This window comes from Pimephales promelas, chromosome 1 (genome assembly GCF_988280905.1).
Source record: "Pimephales promelas chromosome 1, fPimPro1.hap1.1, whole genome shotgun sequence".
Classification (NCBI taxonomy): Eukaryota; Metazoa; Chordata; class Actinopteri; order Cypriniformes; family Leuciscidae; genus Pimephales; species Pimephales promelas.
The window spans coordinates 17,685,510-17,709,281 of record NC_142769.1 but is presented as its reverse complement, the minus strand read 5'-3'; the positions used below and the strand labels follow the sequence as shown (position 1 = coordinate 17,709,281).

Below are 23,772 nucleotides of genomic sequence, written 5' to 3'. Positions count from 1 at the left end.
CTTCCAGATGTAAACACAGACATCGAATAGATGTCTGTGATGTAGCCTACGTGTGTGCTATCAGGGTATAGACTGAACACGTAATACGCATAGACTATGCATGACGCCACCGGTTTCACAAATTCACGTTTTTCTAGTTTACACAGAGACAATAACAGTAGCTATACAAAAACTTGCAGTTTTGGGGGCGTTTACACGACAAAAAATGGAATAAAAAACTGAAAAACATTTATGCATTTTGGGCTTTCATTTAGGCCTACATGACAAAGGCGTTTGGGGGGGCTGAAAACACTAACTTTTGAAAACGGGTTTCAAAGTTTAGGTTTTTGAATACGATACTGTTATCGTCTTCATGTAACTTGAAAAATGAGAATTTGTAAAAACATCATGCACATGTGTATACTAGTAAAATTAATTTTAAAAATTTTAATTTTCCGTTTTTAGCACATTGTTGTCGTGTACACCCTAGCAGAATTATGTGTTTTAAATATCTGAACAAAAGATCTTGCATGTTGCTAATGCTTTATGTAAAAGCTTCCAACATCTTAAACAATGCTAACATGGTTTGCTGGTCATAGGGGAATTTAGGGCACTTTTCAGCAAGTCAGGCTGGGATACCTGCTTTGCAGCCACCCAAAATCAGTCAAGCAATACGGGATAGTATAGGCATCTGTATAAAAATATTACTGTCTATGAAGAGTCCTCATAAAATATATCCAACCATGACTGTGAGAAATGTTTAAACCAGCTTAGGCAAAAGAGCTTAGGCAATTTTAAGATGTTTTTCTCCCACAGCAGAGATCTTTATACTGTTGTCTCTGAGGGATAGCTTTTACGCCACCTGCTGGACATCTCCAAAAAACTACGAATTCTTATTGTAGCCTATGCCTTGCCTACATACACGCACAAACGCGTTGGATATTTGTATTTTATAACTCTTCATAGACATTAATATTTTTATACAGACGCATATCCCGTATCGCTTACCCTCTAAACTTGACCCTTTAGAAAATATTCTGCGTTTTTACATTTAAAAAACACACCAGACAACGATATCAATTAGGCTATAAGTTAACAAATGTTACAGGAAAAATCAACACTTTACGAAAGAAGTGACACAGAAAGCTACATTCCTGTGGATTAGCCAAGCAGTAATGAGTAAAATTATCTTAAAGAAGATAATGGTGCCTGGTCGTTGGTGGTTACAGAAAGTCCACTACGAGTCTGCAATTTGCAAACGTTACTTAAAAATGCAGAGTTATAAAATGCAACAAAATTCAAAACATCTCCAATCAATTGAAATGTGAGTGTGATCAGCTGTGGTCACGTGACTAGCACAGTTGGTGATTTGCAGCAGCACACACAGAACACCAAGAAGACAAAGCGACACGGTTCCTCTGTCAGCATTTTTTTTTTCAGTGTGTGTCCTCTTATTTTTACAAGTCAATATCCGATCATCAGAGACCCGCGTCCTGACTATCTTTCTGTCTACAGAAATATTTCCTCTGGTGTGTTTGATGTAGTTGCCATCGGAGGAATTTAAAGTAAGTAACGACAGTCAGTCAGTCATTAAACATTACATCAGATAGAAATATGGGGTAGCATGAACCATATTAAAAAGCATTGTTGTGTTAAATTTGGCTTCTCTTGTTTGATGGGAATTTGACTAATATAGCCTGGCTACTGAGAGGGGACTGCCATTTCTTCCTTGTTAAGATCATATCACATTTTGAAAAACATTTTTTTTTTTTTTTTTTTTGCATGCACAAACATTTTGTTTTCCTGCACAAACCTCTTTAAAAAATCGAATAGGCGTAGGGTAATATTCATAGTCGTGCACTTTTTTTATAGACTGTAAAATTATCAAACGCTCAGTTAAATAAAATGCTAAGATTAATGTGTGTTTTATTTTTGTGTTTCTGAGAGAAACAGGGAGGATGTTAATTTAAATGGACCTTATTTTGATCTTTTCAATAATGTTTGCAAAACGATTATGCTTATTTCATGATTCGCATTAAGCCGACAACTGGATAGTGTTATTGTTTAGGATTTGATAGTTTGATCAACAAACGAGTTGGTCTAATAAACAACGTTATGACGTAATTACGTTAGGACGTAGCCTATAATAAAAGCTGAACTGTCTTTTTAAAACTAGTTCTTTGAAATAATCCACTCGAAAGAACCGATTCGCCTAAATGATTCTGACTTACTCTGTCATTACTTTGGCATGCTCATGCCTTGTTTTTCCGCAACTTCTTGATCACATTCATTCATCATACATTCTTCTGAAAAGCAGCTTAAATAAAAACTCAACCTGTCAACGGTATTTGTTTATTTATTTAAAAATAACATTTGTTATTTTTTCTGTGTTAAACAACCGATGCCAAATTATCAAACAATAACAACTGCATTTTTATTTAAGTTGTGTTTTAAGAGAGCGAGAGAGACACAAACACAGAGAGGGAGGCGGGTTGATGCATGTTTAACCACATGACCGTCTTGCTCGTAACGTTAATGTGTTGTTTCTCTAATGGCAGTCAGCCATCTCATCTCAGCTCAACTACCTTGGAAATTAAGAATTAATTATTCCCTACAGTGTTAACTCAAGATTTCCAAGATATCTGGCGGACATTACAAGCGTCAGCGATGCCAGGTACGATATTTTTCGTAGCTTTCTGTAGCTTGCACTGTGTTCCTCTCGGTGTGTGTGTGTGTGTGTGTGTGTTTGCGCGTCTCGACCCGCACTTCACAACGTCTGTGTGTCTGTCATTGACTGGAGTCTGGACACCGTGTTAATGTCTAAAAAGCAGTTCCGACATCAAATATGGCCGTGCAAAGTGCAAACTGAGTCTTGTTTGATTGTACGTCATTTCGTAGTGCTTACAAGTATACATTTAACACTGCGCTATTTGAAACTCGTATATTATACGTAGTTCTTCTAGAAACGGATAACTCGATCGCACGTCATTTCAAGTGTTGTTGAGGCCCACTTGGGCTGTCACTGCATTTCTCAACACGAGTCAAGACCGTCAGTTTGTGCTAGTTTTCTCTCATTGCTGCTATGAGCCATATCCTATTCAGAAATGCCATATTCGCGTTGTTGAGATCTTGTTTGTCCTCTAAATAAGTTATTCTGCCTTTCTCGTATTACTGTAAAAGTGGATTACATAATTGGCTTTGAGAGTGTTTATGAAGCTCGTGCATGGAACAGTAACGGATAATCAATTTGTGTGGTTGTTTCGGCGCGTAATAAAAACAAACGTATTATTTAGCCAAATATTTAATGAGTTTGTTTACTATTTTCTATTTATTAGCCCGTGTTACCAATAGTTGAAGAAGTAAAGGTTATCTGTGTGTTCAGGCTGTTGTTTTGAGATTTCTGACACTATAAACATAGGCGTTGTTACATAAGCTCCAGGTTTTCTGCAGTCTGTCGCTCATGCTACACATTACTTTGTGTTTGAAAAAAATGTAACTTGTTTAACCACTGCTATTATTAGCTTCTTAAATCGACCCAGTTGTCCTGGCTTAGCTGCTTGTCTTGTAGGGGTGAAAGAGGAATCCTGAATCTGTGACTGATTAATGGATGCTTTGATAAACATAAACTCGACCAAGGTGTTATTTTGTTCACCTAATTTCGCTGTATATTGTATTGGGACCATAAAAGCCATAAAACAGTCTAGTAGTATGTTGTAGACTAGTTTTATGAACCTATGTTTATGACTATGGACTATGACACATAGACGTTTGTGATTTGGCCTTGTCCTAGATTTTAAAATGAGAGCGGCCAGATTCGAAAGAGTACCGATTTTCTTTTTTTTTAACATAAGCTTTGTAGCACAGTTTTGGCTGTGATGCTGACTGAGTGTTAAGAGAAAGGGGCCTTGGTGTGTGTGTGTGTGTGTGTGTGTATGAATGAATATGTGGCACTGTGAGGAAGATGCTACCTATACATTTGGGAGTTTTTTTCTTGCCACTAGCTACGTTCACATTGTCAGTATTTGGGATTGACAACTGCAAGTGTGAGTCTCAAAACATATTGTTCACACAGCTGCTTACAATAGCCTAGCTGCTTGAATGCTGTCTGTATTTAACAGAAGTCAAGCGTATTATATTTGCAACTACTTTATCACCTTTAACTATCCACAAGTTTCCTACGCCCCATGAGGCCTTGCGTCAAAAGTGGGCGCGACTTCCGGTTCGAAGTAAACAAAGCGCGATTTGACATGCTTGACACTCGTTCATTCAACAGTTGACGGTCATTCAAGTTATAGCGATCCAAACTAGCTAACGATGTGGGAACACAACCTCAACGAAATTCAAAAGGGTGAAATAACAGTACCTTACCCTCCGCAGTAGTTGATTGGGAGTATTATAATAACATTATTAATAATCAATATTCATCAAGGCATGTTGACAGACAGTTGTGCGAGCTGACAAACAATTAAAATAAAAAATACACACTTAGTCATTGTGCTTTGGAGTTTATTCAAAACTATAAATAAATGTGCTACTTGAATACATTAACTGGCACATTTGGTATTCTGTCAACACAGGCTTTGATCCTGAGTTTAGGTGTAACATCAGTAGCGAACAGCCAATCACATGCTGAGAGAGTTTATAGAATATTAAGAATTGCAACAAATGTACACAGGAAGATTCGTAGTCTTTTGGGAGGTTATGGAAACTACAGTCGTTGGCAGGATCAGAGACGGGCTCTGGCAGGATCACTCTGATTTCGTTTTCAGCTCAAAACAATCACGTTTAAGCCACTGAATTAGTTTAGTCCGGTTATACACACAACCGCGAACAGCACATGTTGTCCCTGAGCTCCGTAATGACATCTCTCATAAAAATTTGCGTCTTTAAATAGTAAAATAATTCTCCGAAAAACAGCTAGCCTCTTGGCTAACTAACACACAAAATACCATTGGAATGCTACTTCCGCCGCCTCACTGGAAGTTTCACCCACTTTATTTTTTACAGGAGCGCCCCTCGGAAACTTGTGGATAGTGACAGACGGTGATCAAAGATGTCCATAAAACTGAAAAGTCTTATTACTAGGGATGCACCGATCCACATTTTTTCACTTCCGATCCGATCCCGATACCCGACTTTGGATATCGGCCGATACCGATACTTTTCCGATACCAGAGCTGTGTTTGCTTTAATATTATTTATCATTATTGTTGATTTTATATGATGTTGAAATAAACTCCTCTCTACAGGCAAGGATGATATGTGCGTATGTATGTCAGTATATATATTAAACAATAGATAGACAATTAAACAAAGATACACATTATACAGGCCTACACAGTGCTTTAATTTCAGGAAGGTCTACTAACATTATTCAGGTATGGTCTAAAAAGAATTATAATAAAGTAATCAAAAGTAAAATAGCACCTCAAAGCTTACCATAGATAGATTTATGCTTATTAGAGCTGAAGTAATTCATTCAAGAGCTGTGAGTGATTTTCTCTTTGCCTTTTGTTGTTTGACTCTCAGTAATGTCGCAATCGTCACATTTATACTGCTGCCCCTTTAAGAACGAGTTCAGATTTCATATACTGATGCACCATATTTTCTCCCAACTACTTCCATAACTACGTTCATTTTTGACATAAACGGTTTAAGTGTTAATCTCCAAGCCGGTCGGTTTGACATTTTTCTTGTGCAGGCTACATTTGATCGTTTAGACGCGCATATGAAGCCCAGATTATAATTTGCTTGTCTTGTTGCGGTCTGTTTCGGAGCGCGCGCGCATTGGGAACAGCATTTCTTGCGCAAATTTTGTGATTTTAATAGCTCTCTTTATTATTAAAAGTGTCCCGCAATTTAGCAACAGCAGAGCCTGCATTTTACAACAATCACAGATCGTGCTGATTCTGTCTTTAAGTTTTAGTATTAAGGAGAAATGACAGCGCACCGCCGCGATGGGAAGAAAGTTGGCTAGACAGAATGCGGCTATTGTTTTTAATGTTTTTTTTACCTCAATATATTCTTTAAACTTTGGAAATCAGACTAATATCATAGATATAACCAGGCTACGTTTCCTCTGTCGTCACTCATTAAACAGGGCTGTCGTGTTGTGCGTGCTGTGGCACCGCGTGAGAGATCTCTCTCTCTTTCTCTTCTGGACTGCGAATTGCAAACATGCATCACAAACAAATAATTTAATTAATACGGCTTTGCAAACATTGCATTTTGCGGTCTTGCTCTGCTGCGGTGTTTCCAGTGTGAAGTATTTCCACACAGCGAACATGTTGGTAGCTCAATCCTATCCTGCTAGCTGGCTGCAAACTGCGGAATGGATTTCCTGAGCGGGGGTCTGTGTGTCTCATTGAGCCCTATTTTTTACAGTCTATGATTGAGCTGCACCTCCGTTCAGAATATCCATTCCACAGTTTGCAGCCAGCTAGCAGACTAGCAGGCCCGGGGAATCCCTTTTGCAGTCATTTCAGCAGACAACGTTAAAGCGCAGACATGGATCATAAATATCGGATTTCTCCGCAGGTTGGATCGGAAAAATCCGATACGTGAATTACGCTGGTATCGGTCCCGATACCGATACTGGATCGGATCGGCCCCATCCCTACTTATTACATTTGACAAAAGTGTTAAGTTGATGTGTGAGTTTATCTGCCAAATCTTCATTAACAGACAACAGCTTTTATACCACAAAACTAACAGGAGCAAGACCAAGAAGAGAGTAACTGGATTTAAAACCTTTAAATGATATGTCTCCAAAATCTCATGTGCAGTGTCTCTCTTGCACTATATAATGAAAGACCACTAGTTGACATGGCACAGGGTTTGCATAAAATGCAGTTGTGAGTCCTGAAAATGTACAGGTGCGAGTTCAGTTGTTGAATGCCTTTTTCAGCTCAGTAAATAACCAAGCTGTGTGAATTCAACCATATTAGAGATTCAAATACTGGGCTGACAACCATATTCTGCTGCTTTGTGAACTGTCTGCTGGCTTAGTCACACTCACTAGGGGTTTGTAAAGGTACTTTTGGAGTAATGGTTCGTTTCCACAATGTAGCATCCTAACACAAATTTTGATCTATCTATATCTATTATTATTATCCTCCTAAATAGCACTCTGCAAGAGAAACTTCACTTACAATTGCTTTCAATAGAGTTTGATGAAGGAAAGGCAGTGGCACAAAACATAAAGTACATAATACACACATACTAGGTAAAATAAGTAACTTAGATTAAACTATACTGTTTTATTATGACATTAACTTGTGGGTTTAATCCAAGCTTTGGGACATTAAACTGATATTTTCTTTATAAAAAACAAGTCATTGTCAAGTCAATTAAAAGTGCTTTATACAATACAGATAGTTTCAAAGCAGCTTTAGTGGTAACAGTAAATGTTTTTCAATGATGCTGCTGCAATTCTGCTGTAAAGCAGCTCTAAAAAAGAAAATAGTGTTTTGCTGTTGTTCAGCTGAAGTCAGTTCAGTGTTGTCCATTTTCCTCTTCATAACTATATCATAGGCTCATCACTTGTACTCATATATTGGGGGCATCATTAACAATGTTGTGGCATCATTGATTCTGACACACTGACCATTGCAAGATGGCTTGCGCTGACTTGTCCCGAGCAGAATGTGGCATCTACATATTCATTTATGGAGTAGACATGGCTGTCTTCAAGAGGCTGCACAATTTTTATGGTTTTATGGATTGACCCAAAAAGTGTATTATGACACAACATGGGCTCAGCTTTGCAGATAAATGTTTTGTCAGAAGTTGAACCCTTTTATCAGTGAAGGCGTACTCCATTTGCTATCTATCACCTGTCAGGTGTGTGTTTAAAGCCCCCAGTCCTTCATCTTAGTAGCTCATCCTCTCATGTCATCACTCACAGATGAGCTTATTTCCTCCAGTGTCACTGCTATTATTAAGCTTTAAGTCTCTGATCTCTCAGCCACAAATGTTATGTTTGTCTGTGGTTCTGCTACCTTCCTACGAACTGAATACTGCACAGGACAACATATTGCCTGCTGTCTGTTCTTAAATTTAGGCATTGTTGTCATTAAATCCAACAAAAGGTATTCTACATTGTACCTCACTATTAGTCACATGACTTAATGTATGCTGAATTCAGCAAGAAACAACCATTTTTTTTGATCAAATGATGAGTCAAGAAAGAAATGTTAAAACAAAATCATGGCCTTTTTTATTAATACACTGCCTATGGCGGCAGCATTCAGCTTCAGCTTTCAGTCAATGCTTGTAAGCAGGTGAACTCTTGTTTTTCCACCAACCTGCTTTTTCTTCAACTTGCCTCAAAACACCTGCCCGGAAGTTCCTATGCCTAGTAAGAACGGGATGGTTCACTTTGAAGTTAATTTTTGATATGTTTTAGCTCACCTCAAGGGCATCCAAGATGTAGGTGTCTTTGTTTCGACAGTATTTTCAATTTTGTTATTTTTAGGTCAAACCGTTCTTGTCTGTCAGTATAATGGAGGAATACGGGGTCTACCTCAAAGAGCATGCACAGAGAAGTCAAAATTAAACATTATTTAATGACTCGTAAATGTACAGTAAGTGCACTTTGATGGCGGTTTGTGTGAGAAAACAGTATTTATGTCGTTTTTACCTCATGTAACCACAGCCACGTCCAAGTGATCTGAGGGCGCGGGCGCTTCGGTCTACGCAAGTGCCAGAAAGCGGCGGAAGTGATCTCTTGTCTGTTTATATATCAAATCGTCCTCATTTGCAATTTCCTGTATATCTAAATATGTTTAGATCTTCACAGTGAAGGATAACAGATATTTACAGATATTTTTTGTGCATATATTAATGCATTGTACAAGATGTGCAAGAATGCATGGTCTATTGCCAAAAAAAAAAAAAAAAAAAATTGAAACGCTGGAGTTCAAATAAACGCTGAACTTTTTATTGACAAAAACTGACAAAAAAATCATTTCACGCTTTGAAAAAATAAAAATAAAAATCTTAAAAATATTAAGCACTAAGCAGCACAACTATTTTCAGTATTGATAAAATGTATAGAATAGAAATGTTTTTTGAGCACCAAATCAGCATTTCAGAATGTGACACTGAAGCTGGGAGTAATTTGAATTTGAATATCACAGAAATAATTTTAAAGAATAAATTTATTTTAAAATATTTTAAGATCGAAAAGTTCTTTCACAATATTACTCTTTTACTGTATTTTTGATCAAAGAAATTCAAGCCTTGTTGAGCATAAGAAACTTTCAAAAATATCTTACTGAACCCAAACCATTGAATGATAGTTTTGTGTATTTAATAATACTGAAAATGTATTTAGAATGCATGCAATATGTCGTCCACTTTGTTTGTGTGTGCTTTTTGTGGTCAGTTCAAACAGTTTGCTCTCTTAGTACGTCCCAGACGTTTGCTTTATTTTTTTATATTATTTTGATGTCTGAACTTATTTGCAGAATCTTACATTCCAGATAGCAGTTTCAGTTTGCTTTTTTGAAACAAAGAAATACGAATACATTTAAAATATCTGTTCATATTGTTTGACTAAACAAATTATTATATATGTTATTTATATGGTATTGCTGTCAAAATAAGACATGGTTTTGGTGTTGGTGCATCCATAATATTTATGTTTATCTTTTTCAGAGCCAGCAGAAATGAATGGGTCTGACGTAGCAAAGATGTCGGGCAGTGGGGTTTCAGGAAGTGAGGGAAAGGATCCAGTAGCCAATGGGCATGCAGAAAATGAGTCCAACCCTTTTGCAGAGTACATGTGGATGGAGAATGAGGAAGAATACGATCGGCAGGTCTGTACGCACTTACAGCCCGTTTAAAACACACTAACTCAGCAATTGATCAGGTTGGGTTTTTCAGTACGATTGAGGTGTGTGTTAGTGGTCAGTTCATAGTTTTACATTTTTTGGAGCATTTGGAGTTCTGTGGCTCTTGAAATGACAAATGTAAAGGTTTTACGCATTATTATTATTATTATTATATTTTTTAAAATCAGCTTAGAAGTGAACTTTTACCTTATTGTCAATTTGTTTATATCTCAGGTAGAGGAGGAATTGCTTGAGCAGGAGTTTTTGGAGCGCTGTTTCCAAGAGATGTTGGACGAGGAGGATCAGGATTGGTTCATTCCTGAGCGAGACCTCCCATCAGTCGGACAGATTCAGCAACAGCTCAACGGACTTTCTGTCAGCAACGGCAATGCAGAGGAAATCTTGGTGAGCTTACGGATATTGTGTATAAAATAGTCATATAATCTTAGGAGTATAGGCTAGTACAGCAACATGACATCATGACTTTTGCGTAAACATACACGCCACTTTTGAGTCAGGTGGCGTGTTATCTCTACGCATTTTGAGCTATTCGCGTGTATCCGCGTGTATGTCTACCCCATTAACGTCCGCGTCATTCCGCGTGTCTGTACACGCAGTCAAATCTCCTGTCATAAATGCCATTAACCCCAGTGATGGTTAGGTTTAGGGACGGGGTTGAGGTAAGTCATATATTTATATAACGTTAAGTCAACGGTGTTCATAAACACGCTGAAAGGCAATTATGCGTCTTGATAGCACGGCAAAAATGGAAATACGAATTGGCGTGGCATACACACGCTACTTCATGAGATCAGTCTGAGTACAGTGTTTCCCAACCCTGTTCCTGGCGGCACACAAACACTGCGCGTATTCTTTGTCTCCCTAATCAAACACACCTGATTCAACTCATCAGCTCATTAACCCATCTGATTATGAGCTGATGAGTTGAATCAGGTGTGTTTGATAAGGGAGACAAAGAATGTGTTGGTGTGCCGCCAGGAACAGGGTTGGGGAAACACTGGGCTAGTACACCCAAAAAATGAATCAGAGAATCACAAGCAGCAATTCATGCCACAAGAGTTCTGTAGGCCCCTCCCACTCCCATGAAGCACTTCAGATCTAATGTAGTCAGTCTTCCGAGTCCCAACTTTCAAGAATTTTTCAAGCCATTACTCCAGTCTTCAGTGTCACATGATCCTTCAGAAATCACTCTTAGGCTCAATCCCAATTCACCCCTTGGCCCTACCCCTTGTTTTCGAGTGAAACCCTTGGCCCTTAAAATGGAGTTACAAGGGCCAAGGGGTTGAAATATTCCCCTACGAAATGGAAGAACCCTTCATGAACCCGATACGTCATCAGTCGTCGGCGATGGCTCTGCCGTTACAGGATTGTCTTTTCTGATCGGAAAGGTAATTTATTATACCATTTCTTAATTTAAACGACTATAGTGTTATGCTGCGTTCATGGAAAATAGGATATGTTCCACTTGTGAACTGGTATTTACCCGTGTGTTGCGTTCAAGTGCTTTTGTTGTCGTAATGTGGTAAAAAAATGGAGATCCAGACCTGTTATTTAGCTAAAACTATTTTAGATTGCTTAAGTCATCTGCAACAGCAAGAAAATGATTTATCAAAACTCAAAAGGTAAACAATATGCTAATATATTTTCTAGATCATGAATAGTATATATTTTTACCATTCACGACTCTCGCGGTGCTCTCCGCCTTTTTGAAAAGTTCAAAGGTTATCTCATCTCGGCAACTCGTCCATCAAAATATTATACGAGTCGCCCAGTGGAAAATAGGGGGTGTTCATGTGCATTTTCCACGTCGGCTTTTGGTATTTACCATAATTACCATAGCACATGAACGCAGCATTATTATAAGAGTAAATAAAGTGCGTGGTGGAATCATCTAGCGCAGGGGTCTCAAACTCAAATTAACTGGGGGCCGCTGGAGATAAAGTCTGGGTCAGGCCGGGCCGCATCAAGTATCCCCCCCCCCAAAAAAAAAATGTATTTAAGTATTCCAAAAATGGAGCACAACTGATCCAATCTTCTCAATCTTTATTATTAATGTTTCCTCTGAACTGTTCCTCTGAATTTGAACATTCCTTTCTGTACATGATTGGTTCTTCATGAGCTGTCCTTCGGACAGTTGGAGTTAATTTTACAAACTTTCTTTGTCTTTTTCTTATACACAACATCTTTGTTGTGATGATAGTCATATTTGCTTTTTATTTTCTTTATACAACACTATTATATTGAATTTTTTCCCCCAAAAGGCACATTTCCTTTTATTATACTTAGAAAAACAATTACTGCTTTTGAAATACAAATAATTCTTTCTACACATGTATAGTGTCTCAGGCAAATTACTGACTTTGCACATATCAAAGCAAACCTTCTTATCAACCTGTTGGACCAAGTTCATTACATGAACTAGTTCAAAGTTCAATTCACAAATTTTAAAATGAACTAGTTCTTTTTTTCCATATGTTGCTGCGAGCTTCTTTTTTATTATTAAGCTATTATTATTGCCACAGCCCATATACAACCACAGATAACAATCATTTTGTCGACGGGCAGAGTTTGCACAGACATGTAAGATTTTCCCATCCTCGCCGACCTCATAAAACCCTTTTTTAAATGATCTTTCGACGCCTCCTCGCTCCTCGGTTCACAAACACTTGAATGAACGAGTTCACTGTAACGTTCATCAGGCAGTAATACAGTAGGTTACGTTCAGTTCACGTTCGCCCAAAATATGAACGAGTTTATGAACTATCGTCATTGAACGCGTTCAGACACAACACATATTACAAGCTCAAAATGATTATTCTCACATTCATTGTTTTAGAGCAGGGATATCCAACACGTCGCTCGCGAGCTATCAGTAGCTGTGGCCTGATTTGGTGGTGGTAGCTCGCCTTATGCCTGTTCACATATCACGCTCACATATTTTGCACGCTCAAGTAGGTTTCAAATAGGCGCGCATCAAGCGCCGAGCGCGCTCATAATTGAAGCGACGCGCTCATTTTTTTCCAGGCGCACTATATGTACTTCGTGGTTGTCTATGACAACTATTGACAACAAACCTACGGTAAGCTGTCACGAGACTTCATATGGTAGCCCATAAGGGATAAAAATAATAATAATTAAAAAAAACGCGGCAAACGCAACGGCGGGCCGCACTAACATTAAACTTTAATATCAAGTAGGGGGCCACTAAATATTGCGGCCCGCGGGCCGCGAGTTTGAGACCTCTGATCTAGCGCTAAATTTAAATGTTTAGCTAGCAGCTAACCGTTTGCGAACCATCTCGCTGGTGATTTCCGATGCATTCCGTGAACTTTCTCTTAGCCCTCCGTTTGGAGTGTGCCTCTGAAAAATCCCCGTTTCGAGGGCTATGTAGCCTTACCCCTTCGCCCTACCCCTCGATCTCAACAAGAATCGGGACACCCTACCCCTAGACGTGAACGCGCAAAACGGCGGGGTAGGGCTAAGGAGAAGGGCCAAGGGGTGAATTGGGATTGAGCCTTAAAGGGTAATTAAACCCCTGGTCAGAGCCTGACTCCACCCACTGGCAATATTTAAAAAATGCTGAAAAAGTGGGCAGACCCCAGCGGAGATAGAAGGGACGAAATAGATGCTAAATCACTATCCTGATCGTTTTCAATACTCGCAATTCCAACTCCTGACTCGCTACAGTGGTTTTGATGAAACAAGCTGGTTTTATTCCAAGAGCGTGGTGAGCTGAAACCTGTGTACATCACGAAGTGCGGAACATCCAATAGGAAAATTCAACTGCAGTAGCCACCATTCAACCTGAAGAGGGCAGCACTAAGATGTTTTTACACCATATATTGTAGAAATAAAACACTTTATACACAAATGTCAAAGTTACTCGAATCAATGACTGGTATTAAGAAAGATTCATTCTTACAGATCATTAACTAAAAAAAAGTTGGTTTAGGGTTTAGTTACTCTAAGAACTTTTCATTTTATTAAAAATGTTGAACAATGTTTTGCGTGTGCTTCATGGGATTGTAGTTCTTCCTTCATAAAAGCTGTACGTTTTTTATATACTTTTTGCTTCAAATCAACGTTTGTAATTTTGTGATTCACCAAGTAGCTAGCTGATTTTGTTCATTGTTTATAACAAAGACTTTTTTTAAAGGATCCCTATGAGAGAAATGAATTTGAAAAATATTTCCGATACCAAGCCGCTGAGAAAAGTGGTCTGGCACTGTTGCACTCTATTGGGGTCCAAAACAACTCTGGAAACCTTAACCTGACTTACATTAAATGGACAAAAATATATTTTACATTCCATAGTAAAATAATATTTAAAAATAAAGCACTAATTTGTCAGATATATTGTAATTGATTATTCTCTTTGTCCCCAGCGAAAGAGCATCTTAAACCCTGAAGCCAAGGAGTTTGTGCCTGGGGTGAAATACTAAGGATCATCGTTCCTCCTCTCTCACGCAAACATCGGATCATATACACAAGACTGTTGTGCCCATGTTTTTGGATGGTCACATAAATGTACTCTTCTACACATTTTCGAAGGGGCTGGAATACAATTTTTTTTTTTTGGGGGGGGTGGGAGATGATTGTCTATAAGCTTTATATTTCTGTTATGTATAAACCAAGGGTATTAAGTTGAAACATGACCTCTAGGAGGTGCTGTAACTAGCTAATATCATACTCATTACCAGGCTGTTTTATGTTCTACCCTTGCTGAAAGGGCTGGTCTCGTCATTGTTTCACAGTTTGTGCCTGATCAGGTCTTTGCTTTCCCTCCCGTTTTGTTTTGTTTTTTTAATTGATATTTTGTCGCGGGAAGTTTTGACGCATCTGTTCACATTCCTGAGTTTTAAGGGGTGTGGCCATAAATGACTGGGGGTGTGGCTGGTGGTGGACGGAGCCCTTGGTTGGATGCTGAGGAAAGGATTTTGGGGAATTCACATGAATTCAACTTTTGATTTTGAATTTCAAACGTTACACGCAGGACTGAATTTCATTTAAAAAATGGAAGGAAAAAAGGCAAATAAAGAAGAATGTTCATACTCGGTTGGATCATTTCTTGTGTCAGGATGTATCTTAAATCTACCAGTAAAATGTGTACTGAAACTTGGTATTAATTCTCACATTTAATGTAGCGTTAACATTAAATACTATCCATTTAACATGCCCATCTATGAATCGATTTACGTGTGAATGGGAACTGATCTAATCTAGACTCTACAGTAATCAGCAAGTCATGTAACATTATCCATTTTATTAATTTCCAGGAGATGGCTTGGAAAAGTCTGTTTTTATTTTAACTGATTTATGGACTAGAGAATACGTAATTACATTCTAACGTTCATGAAAGCGATTTATTTTTATTTAGTGCATCTAACTAGGCCTAGAAACAGCATGGCATTCATCACAAATTCAAGTTTCATACTACTGAAAACTATTTTTTTCTTTGATTTTATTCTTGTTTGGGTGATATTCAAACTTATAATTCCCAGGATTTTAAAGTCGGTAATTTACTGCTATAAGGAATGGTACTGAGAAATTAATGTTAGCATTAATGATGCATTACATTACAGCAATTACATCTACAGTTTGAGTGTCAAGATGTATCTACCATCAATTTTATTCTATTGCATAGCAAAAAGACATCTGATAAAACAACATATGGAAATGCTGGCGTAGTTGACCATGAAAGTCTGACATGATTTTAATTGCAAGTTATAGATGAGAAGTTCTTAAAAATATCAGGCCTAGTAACAGAACATCACTACATGTGAGTGACCATACCACTTGTGTGGCCTTGTAAAATAGTGAATTTAAAGTAAGTGAGTGCACTCTAAGTATATGTAATAATTTATGATCAAATTATTCATTTGGCTACAAAACTCTAAATATATGTAATATTTTATGATCAAATTATTCAAGGATTGAAAGAATAAAAAACTATTGTTCTAACCTAAGGTCTCAATCCGTGAGATCGCCATATTGATTATGTACACTGTTCAGATAACAGGTTACATTTTATTGGCCATGTGCGCTTGATGCCAGGCACTTTCATCAGCATAGAGGTCTGCAAACTTGAAGGGATGACGGACAACAGCTGAACGAGGGCAAAAGGACACAGAATTTTGAAAAGCTGTCAACTCAGGTTGTGTCCATGTATTGTCTGTGTGCTCTTATTCTGGTTTTCACTGCATTACATAAAACATTTATTACTCTGTATATATTATGTTTAAATCCAGTTTAGTCTTGAATGTTTTTTTAGATTTTTGAACGTTCACAGGAGACTGACAGCAGGATTTACAAAGGCTAAACTGCAAAATGCAAACCTAATAGAAAATAGAAAGGCCAGATTAGAGTTTGCAAAAAAGAAAAGGAACATTTTGTTCTTAAACACATTGTCCTTAAAAACGATCGTTTGTGTTATCAATGCAAAGTGCTGTGTGTACCATCAAACCAATCCACACTGTCACTGTGAGACCAGATTCCAATCTAATACAAAATAATGACAAAAACGATGATGCCAAAATAACACTGTTGCTGACTCATTATGTTCCCATGATCTTACGGCACTTGTTCCCTGATTGGTTTACTGATGCATAAATCATGGATGTTTTGATCTGGGTTTGAACATTCATTGCTTAAGTTCTTAGACGATCAGCCCGCCCAAAATACCGTCCGTCTCCAAATGAGTCTCATGACGATCAGCTCGATTTTAGTATCAGTACATCCTGTAACACGGACAAATAGAGGCGGGTCTTTTACATCTGCTGTATGGTCACACACAGGATGTAGTGATAAGGAAGAGAAAAGGAGGGGATGTTTGGAATTAGGAACTGATGCTGGCAGTCATTTGTCTCTTGAACGTTACATTTACATCACATCTTTTTGGCCTAAACATAACTTAAATTTGAATATCTTAATCAGGTACACCATCAGGTAAACTATTTTGGTTGAATCATCAGTGGAGGAAGGTCTTAAACTATTCCCTAGTGTTGGGTCTGAGTCCAACAAGTCCAAGTCCTTAACCTCTTGAGTTTGATTGAAAGACAATTATTAATGTCTTGTTGTTTCAGAGTCTGTGTCAAGTTTGAGTCCAAGTCCAACCGAGTGCATTCATTATTGCACTTGAGTCCAAGAACCCCAATTCCCTGTAAATAATCTTTTTTTTAAACTTCAGCCAAGACAATAAACATGTCATTGCTACACTAAATATTTAGAGTTTATATTAAAAAAAATATAAAGTTTTATTTTCAAATGATATAAAGCAAAACTACAAAAAAGTGCGTTTGCAATTTTTTTTATTAACAAAATTATTCCATGGTAATATATATATATATATATATATATATTTTTACCAAAGATTAAATTATAAGAAATGTTCCGAAATCTATATGTGCATTTAACAGGACGCATTCAAAATGTTTGTTGATTGATAAAATATTGGTGATAGAGAAACAGCACCACCAAGAGGAAAGTTGAAACATTTCTATACCAGTTTTATATATCAAAAAAAGAAAGTTGTCATTTCAGATCATCAACATAAGACTGTAGTGAGATCTGTAATCTCAGGTCTGTTTGTTCCCGATCACTGATTGAAGGTGTGGCTGAAAAACACATTGGTGTTGGCAGAGTAGTCCAGCGGGAGGGTGGCTCCTGCGTTCTGTGCCCCCATTTTAGCGCCACCCAGAGCGGACGACTGACGTAAAGTGAGCAGGCTGTACTTACGGAAGTGACTGAAACCTTGAGCCTGAGCCTGTGAGAGGACCTCAGTGAAACCTGCAGCACAAAAAACACCACATCCACAACACAATGTTTAGTTCTTGTGAAATAGGGCTGGAGGGCTTAAGCCGATTTTGGCTTCCAACGATCAAGATTATTGTGCCGCATTCTCTTTTTGGTTTAAACTTTGTCTTGTGTTATAATATCAGCACAGCTTTTTTTCTAGTAGTTTGCAGTAGGTATTTTAAGTGCACTGCAACATATTTGCATTTGATTTATTTTTATTAATTGGCTTTATATTATTTATATCGATATATATATATATATATATATATATATATATATGATTACATTTATTACTTTTTTGTTTTTTATTTAAATTATATTCAATCAAGAAGTCAATAAGTAACTGTTACATAATCCTGATCTCAATATTGACAAAAGTAAACGTGATTATGATGTTTGCCGTAATCATACAGCCCTAATGTGACTGTGGTCTTAGCAAGTCTGTCTTGCAAAACACCTTAAATTCACAATATAATATTAAAAATCATACTCATTAAAGATGCGAGATTAATTTAGTGTCTGCAAGCTCTATAAATACGTTACGCACCTGATTTCATTAGTTCCCAGCTGCACCACACAGACCCGACACACAGAACAGGCAAGCCAAGCTCACCAGAAAACAGATCCTGGATGAGAGACCACAGTGACAAATGTTAAGTCAAATAAACCGAGTGAGAATGGCTGTATTACTGTGGGTGTTTTTTTTTATTTTTACCTTGTGCACTTTTGGCAGGACAGCTACAATGTGTTGCGCGAGGGCTTTTCCAGATTCCGTGAACACATGTTGGCACAAAGCATCACCAGCACTGCCACCTGATGCACACACAAACATCATGTCATAATGTGTGGCATAATGCACACACAACCTCACTGCATACATCAGTAGCATACAGTACCTTCAGCTAGTTTCCTACAGAACCCTGCGAAGTGTGACTTCTGAAAGTTTCTGTACAAATGAGGAAGCATTCCCATCAAATCCGACACCTGGAGATGAACATGACAAGGAAACACCATCATTTCTATTCAAGTATCAATGGGCTTTATGCACAGCTGCACTACTTCCTGAACGTAAGCCAGCTCCTTTGCTGCGTCTTTGTTTCCTGTCTGCCATTATTGGCCAAATTGATTAATTCAGGTGTGCCTGATTATTGTTGCCGTGACTACTGAGGTCAAGCACACCTGAATTAATCAATTTGGCCAATAATGGCAGACAGGAAACAAGTGCTGCGTCCCAATTCGCATACTAACCATCCTAAATAGTATTCGAAAAAAGAATTAGTACGTCCCAAATCGTAGTATGTTGAAATGAGTGTTTCAAAGATACCTGGATGGTCTACTATATCCGGTCAGAATCCGAAGTGTAGATCGATGTACACTCTAACGGCTGATATTGCCCACAAACCATTGCGCGGTGGACGAGAATTCGGTTAGAACTACAAACACGAGTAAAAAGTGTTAAAAAAAAAAACTACAGACGGAGGACGCGCGAGTCCCGTGCTGGTCCCGCGGCTGTGTAGAAAGAGCTTTGAGTGATTAATTATCAGTATCTAACCTGACGAAAATGAATTTATTCAATGTTGTCCACATTATATTGCATCTGCAGCATTGTGAACTTTTGTAAAGATATGTTTAGCCATTACTTTTTAAACGCATCATTATATTCAAATTGCAAACACGAGGAGAGTCTCTGCATGAAAGACACGACTGGCAGATGAACGTGCTCTCCGAAATAGTCGGTAGGAAATCAAATTAGATTGAATGGAAGATTTTAACTGTGACAAGATGATTGACAGGGCAGTTTACGGTGACAGGATGCACGCAGCACGCGACAGAGCTGTCCGTTAAAGATGACGTAATAGTATGTCCCAAAGCTTGCCTACTGTTTTGCTACACACTCAAAAATATGTACTTTTTCTTCACAAAAAGAGTACATACTTTATGGGTGTAGTATAACTAAGCGAATTGGGATGCAGCAAAGGAGATGGCTTAAGTTCAGGAAGTAGTGCAGCTGTGCATTAAGCCCATTGAAGCAAAATATAAAATTAAATGAACAACAAGTCCTAACCTGGAAATATTCTTCCATTGCCTTCTTAACATAGGTGATATCATGAGGGGATGTGACAAGGTTATCTCTGGCATCAAAAACCGTTTTAACAGCCATGTGAGAAATCCAGTATGCTAGAAGAGGATGAGGACAGAGAAAAAGAAAATGCTTAGGCCCTGTTAACATCTTATCAGATCAGAAAGGGCAGATACAGATTGTCGTATGGACCTGGTAGCTTGACATCAAGTATTTATGAAGTCATGTGAATGTCAGGTTGTTGGGTTTTTTTTAAAGAAATTAATACTTTTTATTCAGCAAGGACACATTTATTAAATTTAAAGTAACAGAAAATATATTTGAAAAAAATGCTGTTCTTTTGAACTTTCTACTCAAAGACTGGAAAAAAAATTGGGGAGAAGCTAACTACAAATAGCGATGCTACTAACTTAAAGGATTAGTTCACTTTAGAATTAAAAAGTCCTGATAATTTACTCACCCCCACGTCAACAAAGATGTTCATGTCTTTCTTACTTCAGTCGAAAAGAAATGAAGGTTTTTGAGGGTACAAACTGTACCGTTGGTTCCCGTTTTAGTCCACTATATGGCAAAAAATCCTGGCGTGTTTTCCTCAAAAACCTTAACCTCTTTCCGAAAGAAAGAAAGACATGAACCTCTTGGATGACGTGGGGGTGAGTAAATTATCAGGAAATTTTAGTTCTGAAGTGAATAAATCTTTGAACTACATTTTTCAGCAGCTCAGTTGCTTTGAAAACAGTGTAGCCTTTCCAGTAGCTAACTACTTTTCCCATCAAGCTTCAGTGTAGCGTGACCAAAAGCTACATTACGTTTTGACGAACCTGTAATGTACTGAGAAGCACAGTGTCGTCTTCGATTTATTATGCCGCTTTATTGCACTCTACGTATATAAAATGTCCGCCACAGTTTTGTAATGAACCTAAAAGATCACTAACACTGAGTTTTGCGCCACTGCTTTGGCAAAGCATCTGTCAATCGAACAGAAAACAAAATCCCAATAAAGCTTTGTGAGTTTATCACACAGAGCGTGATCTAATTAAATAGGTTTCAGAGTGAAGGACACTGTTAAACAGTAGTGTATACGGATTGCTTTTTCCTAGTTTGACAAATTATCAAATCTTACCAAGCTGGCTAACCCTTGTTTTAGTACGATTACTCATTACTTGACTAAATAATGCTTAGCTATTCCACAGGACAAATTTGTGTCTCTGAGCTTATTTACATTACTATCCTAAAAGGTGTGCACATTTCAATTATCTGGACTTGCAGGGCTCCCCAAACTTCCACAGACATCTGTTCAGTAAAAAAGCATAAAGCAACTTGGTGTATTTCTACTGAATTTGGTTTAAGTGATCAGATGACAACACGTTTCAGGGACACACTGAATCCAAGCTGTTCACCTACGATAAGTTCACTCAGGTGGCTGCAAATCAGATTCATTTGTAAGATAAGATAACACCTTTCTAAGATAAGACTGGGTGTTTATGTGATATCAGTGCTGTAATATCAATCAGTTTCTCTTTCCACATGATTACCTGAGCCCTCGTCTCCCATCATGTGACCCCAGCCCCCACAGCCAACCTCTGTGCCATCTGGATTCACCAACTTGCAGTTCGAACCAGTGCCTGATATCACTACTATTCCTCCTTTGACAAAAAGACAGAGAGAAAGGGTTAGAAATGGGTGACAGTTGTGTCCTGAGATTCTTTACTCCTTTTGGTTGCAAATACACTGCATTTAATACCATAGTCACTGGCAGTTGCCATAGCACCAATTGCATCAGTGGTAATGAAATAACTTTGACTCAGTTTAGGGTATCTGTCCCTCATGTCGTCAATCAGCTTCTGAATAGCAGACTTCTGCTCTCCACCACTCAAAGACATGCCCTGTCAACACACAATGTAGACAACGTCAAAGCGACCCGAAGTGGAATGTGCTGAGGGTGACTGACCGATGCATTGCCTCACCAATGAACAAACTGGTGTGTCCGGGTCCAGCCCTGCCTTGATTTTAGCTCTCTGGACCATGTCGTGGATTCCACTGATACATTTATCAACACCAACCAACTACAATAGAACAGAAAATGATGAAGACAGAATCAAGTACACAATAAGTATTTTCAGTCCATATTGAAGGATGTTCTCCCATCTCACCCAGTGGTTGGTACATGGTCCATCTGTCTCAGCTAGGATATGTCCCTCAGCAGAGACCAGCACTGCTTTAGAGTGTGTCCCACCACTATCAAGAAAAGTATCTCATTCAGCTACTGTCACTTTCGTTTACTCATTTCCAAACTGGCAGGAAAAACACGCTAAAGACACAGTGTTGCTTTTAAATCCAAGCTTTTGTATGGTAAAATGTCATTAAAAACGAATTATATTCCTTTTCATTATCATGTTTATATAAACTTACCCCTCCACTCCTCCGTACACTGCGCTCATCTCGTCCGCTTCCTCTTTAGTCACATGACCGCTCACACTGAGCTCAGCTGCTTCAAACGACTTTCAGTGAATAACACACGGACTTTGACATAGCCATTTTTATTACCGAAATCAGCATAAAACTCGATTCACACCCATTTTTATCATCTGTCTATATTTAAGTAAAGATAAGATAATATAATTCGTTTTCCCGCATATTTTAGTTTTAGATTTCTCCAGAATTATTTCAGTAGGCCTAAATGTTTATGTGGAGTAAAACAATCACAAACATTTTTAAACAATCAACACAAATTAAAAATATATATTAAATATATGAATATATTTTTGTCTATATGTATATCCAATATCCACTCTGGCCAATAGATGGCAGTATTGAATTAATGTTCCAAGCCTCACATGACAAATAGATGGACTACGAATTATTTTTATGTTGTCCAAATTTGTTTTATTATTATTATTTACATTATTGACTTACAAATGCTTTCTTCAAAATGTTGATGTACAGCCTACAAGAAAACAGCAAAATACAGAATAATAAACAGAATATAATGAAACATTTATAGGCTAATTAAAATATTGCAAATGAAATTTCAGAGTGTTGCGCAGTGATTGTGTTATTCCCCACTGCATTTGTGATTCACTCTATGTTGACCCACGTGTCTCACTGACGAATGGAGAGAAAATAGCTACAATTTCATCATGAATGTGCACTTACCACAAGTTGATGACGTGCACTTGTGTAGGCTATTACAGAAATCTTTGAAGCACAATAGTAGATTACGTACATATAGATGCTGAATCCTGATCCAGTTCTTACAGGTAAAGATGTTTTAGGCTTTTGATGTTTGCTATAAAAGCTGTAAGATATCGTAACTAAATTAATAAAAAAAATATAATTGCTGCAAAATTATGGCATAAGGTGCAAAATACTGATTTGTTTGCACCTCATTTTTGCTTTTTCATCCCATTACTCCTGCTTCCATAACTGAATCACGGTGACATGAACCAAGACAATTTGCAACAATATTTAATTTATAACAGAAAACCAAATAATAAATGTTTGCAAGACATGTACAGTACAAGAAGGGATAAAAGAAAAACAAATCAGTTGATCTAATATGAAAAAGCATGTGTGAGCAAACCATAAGATACAGCCCAGTGAAGGACATCTCTCAAATGCTTAGTTAGACCAAACAGTGCATTCCTCCCTAAAAAATAAAAAGTCTAATCATGAAAGTCAATATGACATCCAGGATTTTACATTAAAAGAACCATAATTATTTCAGTGCTAAATAATTGCTGTTAACGGTTGAGAATGGAAATTATGGAGAATTAATAAATGGAGAATAAATTAGCAGTAACAACAGCATAATGGCAGCCATAAATTAATGTTGTCAGTGAAAAATCACAAGACGGTTGCTGCACCTCTCTTATGATTTTTCACAGAAACGAATAACAGGTATTATAACATATACATTATAATTGCAAGTGAAAAGATTTGGTTTCAGGCGTCATGGCTATGTTTGGGTTGAGGAGTAGGTGGGGGGAAAGGCAGTGAGCGCGCGCGCTTCCTCTCTCATGTGTGTATGAGAGAGAGAGAGAGAGAGAGAGAGAGAGAGAG

The 23,772-nt window shown here is 37.8% G+C and overlaps 2 protein-coding genes across 6 annotated transcripts; one reads left to right on the top strand and one right to left on the bottom strand.

The window, feature by feature from the left end:
• The first annotated feature begins 1,387 nt into the window (after positions 1 to 1,387).
• LOC120477833 (polyadenylate-binding protein-interacting protein 2B) lies at positions 1,388 to 14,887 on the top strand. 4 transcript variants are annotated; one of them, XM_039669736.2, is made up of 5 exons: positions 1,388 to 1,544; positions 2,597 to 2,653; positions 9,640 to 9,800; positions 10,050 to 10,220; positions 14,222 to 14,887. In XM_039669736.2, coding segments are annotated over exons 1-5 (447 nt in total). In that variant the 5' UTR covers positions 1,388 to 1,543; the 3' UTR covers positions 14,279 to 14,887. The 4 variants fall into 4 exon arrangements, with proteins under 4 accessions (XP_039525670.1, XP_039525672.1, XP_039525669.1 ...); XM_039669738.2 differs by lacking the exon at positions 2,597 to 2,653 and having other exon boundaries at positions 1,406 to 1,544; XM_039669735.2 differs by lacking the exon at positions 1,388 to 1,544 and having other exon boundaries at positions 2,512 to 2,653.
• A 2,306-nt stretch (positions 14,888 to 17,193) lies between these two features.
• Positions 17,194 to 22,205, bottom strand: nagk (N-acetylglucosamine kinase). Of its 2 annotated transcripts, XM_039669901.2 has the most exons (10): positions 22,123 to 22,205; positions 21,864 to 21,948; positions 21,678 to 21,776; positions 21,455 to 21,596; positions 21,246 to 21,356; positions 19,696 to 19,808; positions 18,527 to 18,614; positions 18,346 to 18,443; positions 18,178 to 18,256; positions 17,194 to 17,621 (listed from the first exon to the last, which is right to left on the bottom strand). In XM_039669901.2, the coding sequence occupies exons 1-10, from the start codon at positions 22,149 to 22,151 to the stop codon at positions 17,431 to 17,433; spliced, it is 1,035 nt and encodes a 344-aa protein (XP_039525835.1). In that variant the 5' UTR covers positions 22,152 to 22,205; the 3' UTR covers positions 17,194 to 17,430. The 2 variants fall into 2 exon arrangements, with proteins under 2 accessions (XP_039525835.1, XP_088984549.1); XM_089128423.1 differs by lacking the exons at positions 18,527 to 18,614; positions 19,696 to 19,808.
• Between the last annotated feature and the right edge of the window lie 1,567 nt (positions 22,206 to 23,772).

Bases quoted from the DNA above. Each gene is read 5' to 3' on its own strand.
- LOC120477833 (XM_039669736.2), top strand. The intron at 2,654-9,639 runs GTACGATATTTT...TATCTTTTTCAG, and splicing joins ACAAGCGTCAGCGATGCCAG to AGCCAGCAGAAATGAATGGG. The intron at 9,801-10,049 runs GTCTGTACGCAC...TTTATATCTCAG, and splicing joins AGGAAGAATACGATCGGCAG to GTAGAGGAGGAATTGCTTGA.
- nagk (XM_039669901.2), bottom strand. From the start codon at position 22,151: ATGAGCGCAGTGTACGGAGGAGTGGAGGG. The intron at 21,777-21,863 runs GTGAGATGGGAG...GTTCTATTGTAG, and splicing joins GACCATGTACCAACCACTGG to TTGGTTGGTGTTGATAAATG. The intron at 18,444-18,526 runs GTACTGTATGCT...TGTGTGCATCAG, and splicing joins CTGTAGGAAACTAGCTGAAG to GTGGCAGTGCTGGTGATGCT.